This window comes from Myotis nattereri, assembly GCF_964212035.1.
Source record: "Myotis nattereri genome assembly, chromosome: 8".
In the NCBI taxonomy this organism is placed as follows: domain Eukaryota; kingdom Metazoa; phylum Chordata; class Mammalia; order Chiroptera; family Vespertilionidae; genus Myotis; species Myotis nattereri.
This window is the reverse complement of record NC_138083.1, coordinates 25,309,419-25,326,063: the sequence shown is the minus strand read 5'-3', so window position 1 is coordinate 25,326,063 and position 16,645 is coordinate 25,309,419. Positions and strand designations below refer to the sequence as shown.

The following is a 16,645-nucleotide window of genomic DNA, read 5'->3' as shown; positions in this document are numbered from 1 at the left end:
AGGGCCAGCAGCCGCCAGCTCACATCTGTTGATGGTGCCAAGCAATCGGGACTGGCACTGGGCATCAGCATCAGGTGTGAGCAGTGGGTCTGGCGCTGGCTGCGGGTGCAAGAGGGGCCAGTGCTGGCAGTGGATGCGAGCAGCGGCTCCAGCACCAGCAGTGGGTGCGAGAGGCAGCTGCAGCCCCGATCTCCCCTCAGGAGCAGGAGGAGATGGAGAAGCCCTGAGGGGCAATTGGGGCCGGCAGCCACCACTCGCACCCGCTGATGGCGCTGTATGATCAGGATTGGCGCTGGGCACTGGCAGTTGGTGCGAGCAGCAGCTCTGGCACCTGCAGCAGGTATGAGCGCTGGGCGGGACCGCGGTGCGCAGGAGGAAAGAATTTTCAGTAACCACCACAGGCTCGTCCCGATGACAGTGACCGGCGCCCTGCCTTGGTCTGGCACCCCTGCTCACCTGCTTCACCATCCTGCCACGGCTGATGCCCGCCATATTCCACGCATGCCTCCTGGTGGTCAGCACACATCATAGTGACCAGTTGTTCGATCATTCAGTTGTTCAGTCGTTTGGTCTATTTGCATATTAGCCTTTTATTATATAGGATTGCATTGTAATAGTTTTGCTGTGTCTGGTAAGACAAACCCCCTCCTTTGTTTTTCTTTTTGCAAGTCTTTTTTTGCTCCTCTTTAGATTCCCTATTCAAGGTTGTGGTTAGAATTACATTAAGTTTGAAGATCAATTTGAGGACTTCTTGCATATATCTTACTAAACTTATTTCTAGATATTTTACAATTGTTTAATGATATCTTAATAAGTCTACACTTTCTACCTGTTCCAAGGAAATTGCTTTTAAGATTCACCATTAAGCACATTTGCTACATTTTTATAAATCAGCGGTTTGCAACCTGTGGGTGTGACCCCTTTGGCGGTCGAATGACCCTTTAACAGGGGTCGCCTAAGACCATCCTGCATATCAGATATTTAAATTATGATTCATAACAGGAGCAACATTACAGTTATGAAGTAGCAATGAAAATAATTTTATGGTTGGGTCACACATGAGGAACTGTATTTAAAGGGCCAGAAGGTTGAGAACCACTGTAAATGCTTTATTCAGATAAGAAATTTCTTTTTATTCTTAGACTTCTAATGTTTTCTTAAATTTTTATCTGCCTCTATAAAATTAAAATGGTGATGTGCTTTTTTTCTACTTCAATTTTTTTTTAATGTGGTGCCTAATTGACCTTGGCAGTGCTGCAGGTGACAGATGGTGCTAGTTTGTCCTCAGTGAGCTGACAAGATCTTCTCTTGCCCTTGGTCCTCAAATGTGAGACCCTTGCCGCGTCCCCAGGTTCTCAATTGGGGAATAGATGGCATGATTGGAGTAAAAGTAGTTATAAGACCTCCTTTTGTCCTAAAATTGTGATTTTTTGAGGTTCCAGACATTATAGAAACAAATGAAAATATATATACATACTAGTGGCCCGGTGCACAAAATTCATGCACATTAAAAGGGAATTAATTAGAGGAAATATTTTAATATTGCTTTTTGCCCTTTCTCTATAATAGAAGTGTCAGAGATGAAAGAAAATTAGTAAAATGTATATGAAAATCCTCCTGTCAGAGTCTGGGGCATACCTCAGGACCCAGAGTCAAGTCCCCACCCATCCGCGTGTACCTCAAAATCGCGTGAGACCCAGACCCAGCTGGCCCCATCCCCATTGGATGAGATCCAGACCTGGCCGGCCCCATCCCTGTCCAGCCCTGCTGGGCAGGGGCACAGCCTCATCCGGCACACCCTCAGGTCCCCTGGCCTGGCGCTGGGGCGGGGGATGTGGCCTCAGGTCCCCTGGCCCCGGGGCGGGGGGCGCAGCCTGAGGTCCCCTGTCAAGCCCCGCCGGATGGGGTGAATGGCCTGAAGTCCCTCTTCAAGGCCTGCGGGGTGGGGGGCGCAGCCTGAGGTCCCACGTGAAGCCCTGCTGGGCGGGAGGCGTGGCCTGAGGTCCCCCATCAAGCCCCACTGGGAGGGGGTTGCAGCCTCAGGTTCCACATCCCAGCGCCATGCAGCCTCAGGTCCCTGCTGATTGCTCATTACGAGAACCCTGCCTCCATTGCGGGTGCAGCCATCTTGTGAAGATGCGATGGAGTGAGGGTCAATTTGCATATTACGTCTTTATTATATAGGATTGAGAGGTAGAATGCCACATAGTATTTAAAAATGGATTAAAAGTATGCAAATGTATTATATATTTTCTTTTTCTCATGCAGCCTATTTTACATTAGCAGACCATATAATTTTGTATAAAAATATATGCTTTAAGTCCTAGATTCCTACAGATTACCGTTTTAAAAATGGGCTTTGACGATATTTTTTGAAGAATCCTATTCTTAAAAAGTAAATGCAGCTGCTCTTTAACAATTAAAAAAGGGGGGGGGGAAGGAAGAGTATTTTAAAGAGTCTACTAAAACTTTATTGTAAGTTGAAAATGTAACCTTCACTGTAATATGGCTCATAATCTATCTAACAGTAGATGTGGTCTGAAAGCTTTGTCACAGCCTTGATTGTGGTCACCCTGTCCTTCGGAAGAGGAAGGACAGATGGGAAAACTAGTGTATAATTTAAAATAATTAGATCACACATGTTTCAGCTTTGGTTGGGTACTTGTTGACAAAACTCCTTTTCTCTATTTTTAGCTGAACCATTTGTGTGTCCTCTAAGTGCCCTCAGTAATGAACTCCCTAAATTCTTAGCAAAAGTTATTCAAACCCAGTTTAATATATTTAAGGGAACTGATTTTATGTTTACTAGGCTCAAATAATATAATTTTAAGGGTCTATCTAAAGTTTTCAGTCAACCTTCATAAATTGTTTTCAAATAAATGTTCCACTTTCCAGGAACTTAGTTTTTCCATTAAGTCCTGTGTCTAAATGGATTTGCTAAGTTGAACATAATTTAAATTTTTTTCTAAATCCTATACATTAATTAGGGAATAGAAATGAATAATTGAAATGATTTAGGGCTTAGATAAAAATATTTTTCTCCACTTAAAGAATTAGAATGAAATATTATCAGATTAAAAATAAATCATCAGTCCTAACCGGTTTGGCTCAGTGGATAAAGTGTCAGCCTGTGGACTCAAGGGTCTCAGGTTCGATTCTGGTCAAGGGCATGTACCTCGGTTGTGGGCACATCCCCAGTATGGTGTGTACAGGAGGCAGCTGATCGATGTTTCTCGTTTCTCTCTCATCGATGTTTCTAACTCTCTATCCCTCTCCCTTACTCTCTGTAAAAAAATCAATTAAGTATATTTAAAAAAAATAAAAAAATAAATCATCATTGATTAGGTAATAGTAATTATTACTATTTTCCCAGGGCTTAGTGTTTATAATTGCTTATGTTGGGGGCCTTCATATGTCATTTTATTTAATCCTTTTAATAATTTTGAGTTAAAAATTACTATTTCTGTTCTCTAAGTAAGTAAGTAATCTGGGACACAGAAATTATTAAATTTATTTAATAATAATAAATAAATGTGGTGCCTAATTGACCTTGGCAGTGCTGCAGGTGACAGGTGGTGCTAGTTTGTCCTCAGTGAGCTGACAAGATCTTCTCTTGCCCTTGGTCCTCAGATGTGAGACCCTTGCCCCGTCCCCAGGTTATCAATTGGGGAATAGATGGCACGATTGGAGTAAAAGCAGGCCAGGCCTAGAGACCCCACTGGTGCACAAATTCGTGCACTGGACCTCTAGTCTATATACTATATAAAAGCCTAAGCGACCAGCCAGGCCAGGTTGAGGGACCCCACCGGTGCATGATTATGGCTGGGGAGGTATGTGGGAGGTTGGCCAGCCAGGGCAGGACCGTGGGAGGGCTCCAGGGCATGTCCAGCCCATTTCACTCAGTCCTGATTGGCCGGACCCCAGCAGCATGTTTGGTGGGAGCGGTGGTGGCAGCAGGCGCAGTGGGCCAGGAGGAGTGGTTCAGCGCTGGGGCCCCGGCTCGGGCTCCTCCCCAGCCGCCTGCCACTTTGCACACTGCTACATCCCTCGGAGAATGTTGGACTGCTGGTTTAGGCCCAATTGCCACAGGCCTGGCCTCTAGTATTTTATAGTTTTGGTGTACAAATACTGTTTTTGTTTTGTTAAATATTTTTAGTAAGTATTCTTTTTGATGGCTATTATAAATGGAATTGTCTTCTTAATTTCATTTCAGGATTATTTATTGCTAGTAGATAGAAATAGATCATTTTTAATATTGATTTTATATCTTATAATCTTGCTAAACGTGTTTATGTTAGTAGTTTATTGTTCTTTATTCTTTAGGATTTCCTACATATAAGAACATGTCTTTTGTAATAGATATGGTTTAACCTCTTCTTCTTTCCCAGTCTGGATGTCTTTTATTTTTCTTGCCTAATTCCCCTGGCTAGAACCTCTAATACTATGTTGAGTAGAAGTGGCAAGAGCAAACAGCTCTGTCTTTTACTCATCTTAGAAGGGGAAAGTGTTCAGCTTTTCATCATTAAGTATGATTTAAGCTGTGGGTTTGTGTTGTTGTTTTTTTTATAAGTGCTCTTTATCAGGTTGAGGATGTTTATTCTATTACTAATGAATTGGATTTTTTTTTTTTAAATATAGTTTATTGATTTTTTTTTTTACAGAGAGGAAGGGAGAGAGATAGAGAGTTAGAAACATCGATGAGAGAGAAACATCGATCAGCTGCCTCCTGCACATCTCCTACTGGGGATGTGCCCGCAACCCAGGTACATGCCCTTGACCGGAATCGAACCTGGGACCTTTCAGTCCGCAAGCCGACGCTCTATCCACTGAGCCAAACCGGTTTCGGCTGAATTGGATTTTTTAAGTAAAAAAATGGGTGTTATTAACTTTTTTTGAATTTGAGATGATCATGTGCTTTTTTTCTTTCAATTAATCAATGTGGTGTGTTATATTGATTATTTTTCAGATGTTAAACAAACCTTATATTCCAGAGGTAAATCCAACTTGGTTGTGATGTATAATCCTTTTTATATGTTGCTAGATTTGGTTTGTAATACTTTGTTGAGGATTTTTTGTATCTTTATTCATAAGGAATGTTGGTATATATTCTTGTGATTCTCTGATTGGTATTGGTATTAGGATAATAGTGGCCTCATAGAATGATTTGAGAAGTTTTTCTTTTTTTCGGATGGGGGTGTAAAATTGGGTAAAATTTTAAAGTGGAAAACAAATACACTGTACAACTTGAAAGAGATTTGAAGCAAGTTGTGCCATAAGCAGATTTTCTTTAAGTAGTTAAACAAAGTTTAAAAAGCAAGTAACAATAAAAGAAAATGTTTCTGGTATAGGACCAGCAGTATTAAAAAATAGCATGCGAGTACCTGGATAATACACCTGTTTTGCAGTAGTGCAACTTTTAAGTGCATATTTTTGACCATCCATAGTCCACGCAGAGTTACAACCCTACACTTCACCAGCAACATGCTGACAGTTCCTAAAGAAAACTACTTTAGAAAAAGGCATAACCCAGATGTTCCCTCATTTGACCAACTCCACCTAAGTTTAGGTTTGCAGAGGACTTAGGTATATCCAGAGTAAGCCACAAGCAACATGTTTGATCAGTTATTTTATTTTTTTATTCATTTTTAGAGATGGGGGGAGGAGAGAAGGGGGTCAAGAGGGAGGGAGGAAGGGAAATAGGGATAAAAGGAGGGAGGAAAGAGGAGAGGAAAAGAGAGAGAGAAAAAGAGATAAACATTGATTTGTTGTTCCACTTACCCATGCATTCATTCATTGGTTGATTTCTGTATGTGCCCTGACCCAGGATTGAACCCGCAACCCTGGCGTGTAGGGACGACACTCAAACCAACTGAGCTACCTGGCCAGGACTTGATCTATATTTCTAAAATAAGGTTGCAGGACAATGATAAGTAAGATAAACAAAGAAAACATGGAGGAATGAAGTTCTAATTACTATACATGCATATTTATTGACAGTAGAGGGAAACCTTTTACAGATAAGTTACAAAGAAAAGGCAAATAAATAATTTTGTACAACAAATTGAACACATTCTGTACAGATGTTGTCACTTTGCTGTCATCATTTGTACAACTCTTCATAGTTTACTTGACCATCGCCATCAGTATCTGCTTCCCTGATCATTTCATCATCATCATTTTCATCTGTTAATTTCTCTCCAAGGTGTGTCATCACATGTTGAAGCTCTGCTGCACTAACATAGCCATTGCCATCCTAATCAAACACACAAATACTTCTCTAATTTTTTTCTTCACTGTCTTTTATTTTTTTCGCCATCATTGTCAGAAGTTTCAGGAAGTCAGTTGTACCATTACCCTCAGCATCTATTTCATTAATCATGTCCTATAGCTGCCTCTGTGGGATTCTGTCCAAGAGACCTCTTACAGTTCCCAATTTTTGTTGTTGTTATAGTTTCATTACCACCTTTATCAAATAGTGGAAAAGCTGCTTTGAATTCTGCAATCTGCTCTTGAGTCAGTTTGTCAGCCTTCTGTGCTGCAAGTGCTGTTGGTCTCCAAGACGTGACCACATAGCCACTCAGCTCACTTGCTCCCCTCGGACTCGAGAAGTTTTTCTTATGCTTCCGTTTTATTAAAAAGTTTGTGAAGGATTAATATTAATTCTTCTTTAAACATTTGGTAGAATATATCTGGGTCTGTGCTTTTCTTTGTCGGAAGTTTTAAAATTACTAATTTAATGTAATATTTTTGTTAAGACTAATTATAAGTGAACATTCATCTTGCAAATACCAATTGATATTTGACTATTCAGCCAACTTTTCTCCCGTGTAATATTCAAATAGATGGAGATTTTTGATATACTTACTTTTAACTTTATTTTTTCTTCTGTTAAAGGTCTGTAACTACTTGGGAATCAGTAAGCCATGGCATCAAAGAAATTTGCTATTAAAGTAAGTAATGCTTAATAATCTTCTTTAAAATGATTAATCACTTTCTAGTATAGCTAAGTTCTATGTTAATTGAAAGTAGAATCTCTGAACTTTTCTTCTACTCTTTAAATTTTGTTCTCCACTGAAAACTTTAAATAGGGGATTGAAAATTTTCATGTTTAGAATGAAAAGGGGGAGAAAATTTGTAGTTTATATGATTATGGGAGTTGCTGACTTCTGACCAAAAGGCATTACTCGGTCCTTAATTTAAAAATTATCATTCACATTGTATGTTCATGACATAATTTTTTATTCTGACAAGCAGATGAAAAAGAAAAAGTAGGCATCAAATGTTGCACCTGGTGAATGCCAGGCGAGAGTTCTCTTGCCTGGCTGCCCTCTTTTGCTTTCCTCTTACAAGTGTCTCTTCTCTATCCCTGAATGTTTGGCGCTGGGAGGATTGTGTATGTGGGAAGGAGATGGGAAGAACTGATAAATAGTGGGTATAAGGTCTCAGAGATGCTTTCATATATATTGGCTCATTTTTAAGGGTATTTTCTCTATGCTACATTTTATTTAGTATGAATTCAAAACACCAAAATAGACAAATTAGTTAACCAGGTCAGATACTATTTAAAATTATAATTGTATCTTTTTAGCATGTCAGTGCTTATTTAGATTTACAACATATTTATAAATTCTATTGCTTATAGTCATTTCTTACTGGTATACCAATTGTTCTGTAGTATTTCTCTCTGTGAGAGATTATTAAGTGGTGAACTTTCACTATTTGTCTAAAAATATATTTTGATCTTATTCTAGAAAATTATGTAGTTTGTTATAGAATTCTAGGTTGAGCATTATTTTTCCTCAACACTTTAGAGATATTTTTCCATTATCTTCTGGAATCTACTGTTGCAACTGAAAAATTTTTTAATTATCAATTTAAAATTTACATTTAGTGTCTTAAAAAATGAGCCATTTTGTTCTTTCTCATGATTCTGTAAGTTGCCTGGTATCAGTGGGGTCGTTTCTGTTTTTGATGTTGCCTGGGGCTACAGTTATCTGGGGACTCAATTCAGATAGACCATCAAAGATGACTACTCACAGTTAATACTTGGCTGCATGTGGAATCATACTTGGGACTGTAAATTGTTGCCCTTCTAGTTCTCATTTGTGTGGCTACTCTGCATGGGTTGGGCTTCTTCTAGCTTGGTGGCCGAGATTTGAAAGATGGTGTCCCACAGCAAGAGTTTCAAGAAGAAAGAAGTGTAATTTGCCAGTCCTCTTATTGGCAGCCAAAGTCTCAGATGCCATTTCTGTGGCATTCTATTGGTCAGTGCATTCTAACCCGGCCCCAGGGAAGCTGCACCTCTTGATATGAGAAGCAGTATGCCCTTACAGGGAGGGGGAAGCTTGGCGGGGGAATCTGTGGAGACTAGTTACCACAGAAATCTGCTGTCAGCCTCATTGTGATTCCTTTCTTTGTAATTGGTCTTTTCTCTCTGGTTGCTCATAAGATTTTTTTTCTCTTTGTGATGTTCTGCAATTCTCCTATTAAGTCTCAAGATAAAGACTTGCATTTATTTATCTGACTTGGGATGCGATATACATCTTCATTTGAAAGATTCAAGTTTTTATTCGTTGTGGAAAATCGTGATCATTTTCCCTTTGGGTACTGCGCCTCTTTTTTCTCCCCCTGCGTAATCTCAGTTTCAGCCAAGTAGAACTTGAAACTCTTATACAGTGGGGCCTTGACTTACGAATTTAATGCATTCCGTAACGGAGCTTGTAACTCAAATTACTCATGTCAAATCAAAAAGTGAACGAGTGAGACACGTGATGCTGGGCTGATGTTATGGCGTTCACTGTGACGTTCGCTGCGCCAACTAGCAGTGGGGTATCTGAAGCTGGCTCGTAACCCGAATTTTAGCTCGCAACTCAAAGCAAAAAATTGGCTGAGAGACAGCTCATATCTTGAAAAACTCGTTAGTCGGGACACTCGTACGTCAAGGCCCCACTGTACAGAGTTTGTTGGATAGTCTCATATAATAAACTAGAGGCCTGGTGCACAAAATTTGTGCACGGGTGCGGTCCCTAGGCCTGGCTGGCAATCGAAGCACAAGTGTCTGGTGTGGAAGGGCAGGTCCCAGTGGACCTTTGGGCCCTGGGCAGCACTGGGCCCCCGGGCCCCCACAAGCCCCCCTCCTCCTGAGTCACAGTGCCCGAGTCCCCAAGCAGAGATGAAATGAGCACAACTGGACGCCGTGGGCAGGGGCATGGCATGGGCCTCTGGGCCGCCCAGCGGTGCTGCATAGAAGCTGGGTGGGCAGCGTGCTCTCTCCTGGCCGGCCTCACAGACTGGCTCCTGCGCGAACCCACGGGGAGCCCGACCAGCTCCTGTCCCAGCAGCTGTGGCCCGCTCACCCGGAAGAGGGTGTGCAGGTGCGGGGTGGGCTCCTCGCGGGCATCTGGCACCTGAGCGTGCAGGCTTCCCTGGCATGTGAGTCCTGGCGTCCCAGGGGAGGGTAGCAGGGGGAGTGAGAGCGAGCTCAGTGGACCCCCCCCGCATTCTCACCACATCCCCGCCCCCAGGTAGCTGGCGAGAGGTTGCAGCCCCCCGCCCGGGTGCCGCAGGAGGTTGGTCGCTGCCATCCACCCCCAGTTCCCTTCACCTGCTCCATTATCCCACCGTGGTCCTGCTCTTGCTGGGGTCTGTCGGGCCCGGCAGTGCCTCCACTGCTTCCTGCTGCCAGTGCTGCCTTGCTGATGCCCTCCATGTTCCGCGTTGCCCCCCTGGTGGTCAGCGCATGTCATAGTGAGCGGTCGAACTCCCTGTCTCCAGGTCGAATGACTGCCCGAGGGACAATTTGCATATTAGGCTTTTATTATATAGGATAGTTTCTTATGTGTTAGAGGGGTGACATTAACTTATCCAGGACTGAGCCCCTCTATTCAGTCTGCTCAGAAAAGGGCTGGGCCTCTTGCAAAGTTCTGCCCAAACTGGCTGTGACCCAGTAGAGGAAACAATCCTGGTCAACCACAAAGCTTGGACTCCCATCCCTAATTATGCCAGAGATGGGTCTGCTGATTTCCAGGCCATACACACTGATGTGGCAAATCCTGCTACTGTACTTTCCCATCTCACAGTTGTATCATGAAGGCTTAGAACCTAGCTCTTAGATTATGCGAAGCAGGGGAGTTACCCCAACCATGAGTATCAAGCTAATCAGATAGGGATATAAACAGGGTCCTGAAGCATTATATGAAAGACTTTACACATCACATTGTGATGGTATTCCTGCCTCTGATCACACAGGCAAAGGCCAGTGCTTTCCTAATCATGCGGCTTAAAAGCCCCAGGCACTGCGATGCCATTCTGAATATCTGACATCTCACCCTTCCAGATTGCTGTGCATGTCCATAGTGTCATGATTAGTAGGGAACATGCACACTTAATGATGTTGTTACCATGTGCCTTCTCTGATGAATGCTGTTCCAGTAATCTTGTATGAGTGCTGCTTGGCCATTTTCATTTTTTTTTTTCCCCTCTTCTTTTTCTGCCTCTATGTTGCATTCAGAGTGCTGTTTATCAGACCTTCTTTCATTTCTTAAAAACTTTGCATCTATATTTAATCTATTAATCTACTCTTTATTTTTAGTGACTGCATTTTTCATTTGAGAATATGTTTGGTTATTTTTTTAATTCAAAGGCTGCTAATTCTTTTTATATACTCGTTCTATTTTTTCAACATGTTTTCATTTCCTCCTTTTATGTCCTTCATAATTTTAAATTTATTTCAGTCTGTTTTGGATTGTTCTATTATTCCAACTATTATTTATGAAGTGTGGAATAAATTGGTCACTGAAATTATTGGATTGTTCATTGTGTAATTTTTAATTGTATACACACACACACACACACACACACACACACACACACACGGGTGGAAAGACCTATGAGCCCCACAGAGCAGTTGAGTAGTTTCAAGTTTATTTCTGCTGGAGCCCTTGGCATTTCAATGAATTTGGACCAGGTTTTATATTAATTTCACGGCTTTGGATTCCACCACCTTGTGTGTAGTATAACTTTACAACTCAAAACAGAGTCTGGCACAAGGTTGGTGTTTGAGTAATTTCTTGGTTCTTCTGCCTTCTCCTCCCTCCTCCCACGGCCCTGGATAGATGGCAAGCTTCCATGTTGTTTCCCTTGGTTAGCGAGCAGAGATTTTTTATTTTATTTTTTTTACATTTCCATGAAGGCTGCAGTTTGTCGTGACAATGAAGGAAAAAGCTCTATTAAGTAGTTCCTATTCTAAGAAATTATGGACAAACTTGTCCATATGAACCAGAGAGTATAGGAGGATATGTACAGATTGAGTACTTATTTGTGTGTCAGGCATTGTGTGAAGAACTGAAAGTTGAAGTTCTTTACAACTTTGGGCTTAACTAGAATGGGTTCATTCACAACTCCCTTTTCTCTTCTATCCCTTTGGGGCATTAGGATACCAGCTCTAAGCTATCTTGGTTCTCAAACATTCTGAAGGCCAGGCTTGAACCTTCCAAAGGAGAGATAATTTTCCCCTCAGCTTTGTTGAGTTATAATTGTCATATAATATTGTTAAGTTCAAGGTGTACAGTGTGACGATTTGATAAACATATATATGGTGAAGTGTTTACCACAATAAAGCTAACACATCCTTCACCTCACATAATTATCATTTTGTTGCTATGCTGAGAATATTTTTTTTTAAATATATTTTATTGATTTTTTTACAGAGAGGAAGGGCGAGGGATAGAGAGTTAGAAACATCGATGAGAGAGAAACATCGATCAGCTGCCTCCTGCACATCTCCTACTGGGGATGTGCCCGCAACCCAGGTACATGCCCTTGACCGGAATCAAACCTGGGACCTTTCAGTCCACAGGCCGACGCTCTATCCACTGAGCCAAACCGGTTTCGGGTATGCTGAGAATATTGAAGCACTACTCTCATTGCAACTTTCAGATATACAGTACAGCATTGTTAACTGTAATCACCATGCTATACGTTTAGATCCTTATAACAGGAAGTTTGTAACCTTTGAACAACATCTCCCCATTCCCCCCCCCCCCCCCCCGCCAACTATCACTCTACTCTGTTTCTGTGAGTTCAGTGTTTTTATTTACTTTATTTTTTAAATTTTAGTTTTTATTAATGTTGCTATCCAATATTATTTTGTATTAGTTTCAGGTATACAGCATAGTGGTTAGAAAATCATCCTATGTAATAAAGAGCTAATATGCTCATTAGACCCAATAGCAGAACAACCATCCGGATGACCTTCTGGACTACCTTCTGGACTAAGCTGGGGCTGTGAGGGCTAGTCGAGGCAGCTGGGGCTGCGAGGACTGAGCCCCTTGCACAGATTTTGTGCCTTGGGCCTCTAGTCTATCTATATAAAAGCCTTAAGTGACTGGTTGACTGGTTCGACTAGTTGCTATGATGTGCACTGACCACCAGGGGCAGATGCTCAACACAGAAGCAGTCCCCTGGTGGTCAGTGTGCTCCCACAGCGGGAGCGCCGCTCAGCTGACTGATGGGCGCCAGACGCAGGGCTCACGGCTGGCCGCTGAAGCCCAGAGACCTCAGCGGAGGGACAGCGAGCCTACAGAGTGGTGGCAGTGGCAGGCACAGCAGGGCTGGGATGAGCAGGAGTGACAGGCGGCATTGGACTGCTGGTTTTGGCCGATCCCCAAAGGCCACGCCAAGGGACCCCAATGGTGCACGAATTCATGCACCGGGCCTCTAGTATACTTTATAAAGTGACTTGAGGTCCGGTGCATGAAATTCATGCATTGGGGGGGGGTGTCCCTCAGCCCAGCCTGCACCCTCTCCAATCTGGGACCCCTCGAGGGATGTCTGACTGCCCGTTTAGGCCTGATCTCACAATCCCGTACTGCTGGCTCCCAACTGCTTGCCTGCCTTCCTGCCTGATTGCCCCTAACCATTCCCCTGCCAGCCTGATCGACACCTAACTGCCCCCCTGCCGGCCCGATTGCCCCTAACTGCCTTCCCCTGCCAGCCTGGTCGCCCCCAACTGCCTCCCCTGCCAGCCATCTTGTGGCAGCCATCTTGTGTGTTGGAATGATGGTCAATTTGCAAATTACCTCTTTTATTAGATAGTATTCCCCCAGTATTTCAAGTATGCACCTGGCACTGTACATAGTTATTACAATATTATTGACTATATTCTTTGCGCTGCACTTTACATCCCTGTGACTATTTTGTAACTACCAATTTATTCTCCTTAATCCCTTCACCTTTTTCACCCAGCCTCCGAACCCACTTCCCCTCTTGCAACCATTAGTGTGTTCTCTGTGTCTGTGAGTCTGCTTCTATTTTGTTTGTTTTGTTCTTTAGATTCCACAAATAAGTGAAATTATATGGTATTAGGGACCCAGTATACGAATTTGTGCACCTTGAAAGGAAATGTGGGCCACAAGGCTGTGGTGGGCACGGGAGGGTCTCGACCTATCCTCTGTGGGGCTGGCGCCGTCAGCAGGTGTGAGCGGTGGCTGCTGCCCTGATCACTGCTCAGGAGCAGAGGGAGGTCGAGAAGCCCTGAGGGGTGATCGAGGCTTGTAGCCGCTGCTCATACCTGCTGATGGTGCCGAGCAATCAAGACCAGCACCGGGTGCCAGTAGCGGGTGCGAGCGGCAGCTCTGGTGCCAGCTGCGGGTGCAAGTGGGGTCGGGGCCGGCAGTGGGTGTAAGCAGTGGCATCGGCGCCGGCAGCAGGTGCGAGAGGCAGCTGCCGGCCCCAATCGCCCCTCAGGAGCAGTGAGAGGTGAAGAAGCCCTGAGGGGCATTCGGGGCTGGCAGGTGCCACTTGCACCCTCTGACGGCGCCAAGCAATTGGGGCCATGCTTGGCATCTGCAGCAGGTGCAAGTGGCAGCTCCAGTGCCAGCAGCGAGTGCGAGCAGGGCTGGTGCTGGCAGCAGGTTCAAGTGCTAGGCGGGACCGTGGCGCGAGAGAACAAAGAATTTTCAGTAACCACCAGAGGCTCACCCTGATGACAGCGACCAGCGTTCTGCCTTGGTCTGGCGTCCCCGCTCACCTGCTCCACCATCCCACCATGACCGATGCCTGCCACATTCTGTGCTCTGCCACCTGCTGCCAATGCCCAACATGTTCCGTGTGCGCGTCCCCTGGTGGTCAGCACATGTCATAGTGACCGGTTCAGTTTGGTTGTTCTGCCATTCGGTCTATTTGAATATTAGGGTTTTATATATATAGGTTTGTCTTTCTCTGACTGGCTTATTTCACTTAGCATAATATCCTCTAGGTCGGTGGGCAAACTTTTTGACTCGAGGGCCACAATGAGTTCTTAAACTGGACCGGAGGGCCGGAACAAAAGCATGGATGGAGTGTTTGTGTGAACCAATATAAATTCAAAGTAAATATCATTACATAAAAGGGCACGGTCTTTTTTTTTTTTAGTTTTATTCATTTCAAACGGGCCGAATCTGGCCCGCGGGCCATAGTTTGCCCACGGCTGCTCTAGGTCCATCCTTACCTGTCATAAATAGTGAGATTTTATTCTTTTATATGACTGAGTAATAATTCATTGTATGTACATACTACAACTTTTTATCCACTGAGTTAGATGTTTTTAGATTCCATATATTAGTGAGATCAAACAGTATCTGTCTTTCTTATTGTCTGACTTATTTTACTTAGCATAATGCCCTCAAAATCTGTCCATGTTGTTGCAAATGGCAGGATTTTCTTTTTTATGGCTGAATAATATTCCACTGTGTGTTTGTGTGTGTGTGTATGTGTGTGTGTGTGTGTGTATCACATTTTCTTTATTTATCTATCAATAGACACTTAGGTTGTGTCCATATTGTGGCTATTGAGAATAATGCTGCAATGCATGTGGGAATGGGGGTATCCTTTCAAGATAGTGATTTCATCTCCCTTGGATATATACCCAGAAGAGAAATTTCTGGATCATATGGTAGTTTCATTTTTAAGTTTTTGAGGAACACCATACTGTTTTTCATAATGGCTGTACGATATTTACATTCCCACCAACCTGGACTAACCAGGGTTTCCTTTTTCCCATACCCCCACTAGCACTTATCTTTTGTCTTTTTGATAATAGTCATTCTGACAGATATGAGGTGTGGTTATTTTTTAAAAATATGTTTTTACTGATTTTAGAGAGAGGAGAAGGGAGAGGGAGAGAGAGAGAGAGAAACATCATTAGCTGCCTCCTGCATGCTCCCTACTGGGGATTGAAACCTGGGAATGTGCTCTGACCAGGAATCAAACTGGCAACCTCTTGGTACATGGGACTATGCTCAACCAATTGAACCACACCAGCCAGGACGAGGCGTGGTTTTGATTTGCATTTTCAAAGGAGTAATTATTGAGTGTTATGGTTAGGAATTTATTAATTAATTAGTTTGTTTTTTTTTAAGAACCAACTTCTGACTGATTTTTTCCTTGTATAATTGTTTTCTATTTTATTGATTTCTTCATTTCCTTTATTTTGCTTTCTTTGAGCAAATTTGCTCTTCTTTTCCCAGTTTCTTAAAATGGAAACTTAAGTCATTGATTTTGAGCCTTTCTTATTTTCTAATATATACACAACTGAGCCACACCGTTCAGGGCTCTAGTCATACTTCCAGGGCTCTAGTCATACTTCTTAACCTAAAGTCTACTTGTTTCATACTAGTAGAGCCTGTATTTGGGATCTCCAACTAAATATTTGAGTCCCCATTGGATTCCCAAACCCCAGCAGTCAATAAGTCCCACCCGTGTACAAAAACATTTCTTCCAGTCAACATTTCTGGTCAGCATGTCTGTTCTTACTTATAAATGGACAAAAGAGTATCACCAGAGATTTAAGGAAAACTTGAAAAAGAGGAAAAAGTGAACAAGGAAATTCAGAGGGTCAGAGAGATTCTAGGGAGCAAAAGAAGACTTTTAAAACACTATAATTAGTATTCCCAGAGCAATAAAGGAAACAATTATAACCATGTAACAAGATCAGGATTTTGTAAACAAGGGAAATTCCTGAGAATAGGAAAGAGCTCTTGAAAATTAAAAGTGCTTAGTAGAAATAAAAATGCAGTGAATTATGGGAAGATGGTTGAGGAATATTGCTCAGGGATTAGAACAAAAAGATTATAGATAAAAAAAAGTGGGGAGGAATCACAAGAAGGTGAGAGGATATGAAAAGTAGAGTTCTAGAAAGGAAAACAAAGCAGTGGAAAGGGAAATCAAATAATATAATAAAAATTTACGTCATTATGGGCACAGCGTTTCTCTTTGAATGTTGCTGCGTGTACCCAACAGAGTCAATGAAAAAGAGTGGTACCAAGGCACATTATCCTAACATTTCAGAACATTGGGAAGACAGAGAAGATCCCAAGAAAAAACAGATCTTGTACAGAGGATCAGATTCAGAACAGCCTTCTCAACAGCAGCAGCTGGGACAGTGGACCAATCCTCTCCATATTCTAAGGATAATGGCTTCCGACCCAGAACTCTCTTCACAGCTGAGCTTTCAATCACATGTTAAGGTAGAATAGAGATATAAAGTCTAAATACTTTCCTTCTAATGTATCCTATTTTAGGAAGGACATGGCTTTCCAAAATAAGGGGGTCAACAGAGAAAAAGTGAGATATGAGATCCAGGAAATAGGGAATTTAACAGGTGAGG

The 16,645-nt window shown here is 42.7% G+C and overlaps 1 protein-coding gene and 1 pseudogene across 2 annotated transcripts in view; one reads left to right on the top strand and one right to left on the bottom strand.

Moving 5' to 3' along the window:
- Window positions 1-16,645, top strand: part of SLX4IP (SLX4 interacting protein) — a 188,803-nt gene that overhangs the window by 11,081 nt on the left and 161,077 nt on the right. Inside the window, exon 2 of the mRNA XM_081096785.1 lies at window positions 6,895-6,950. Coding sequence (XP_080952911.1) covers window positions 6,924-6,950 — 27 coding nt within the window. The 5' untranslated portion in view covers window positions 6,895-6,923. The remainder of the gene's footprint in view (window positions 1-6,894; window positions 6,951-16,645) is intronic.
- LOC308523691 (calmodulin-like) lies at window positions 6,087-6,778 on the bottom strand (annotated as a pseudogene). Its single transcript has 2 exons — window positions 6,773-6,778; window positions 6,087-6,620 (listed from the first exon to the last, which is right to left on the bottom strand). The product of its transcript is annotated as a calmodulin-like (transcript).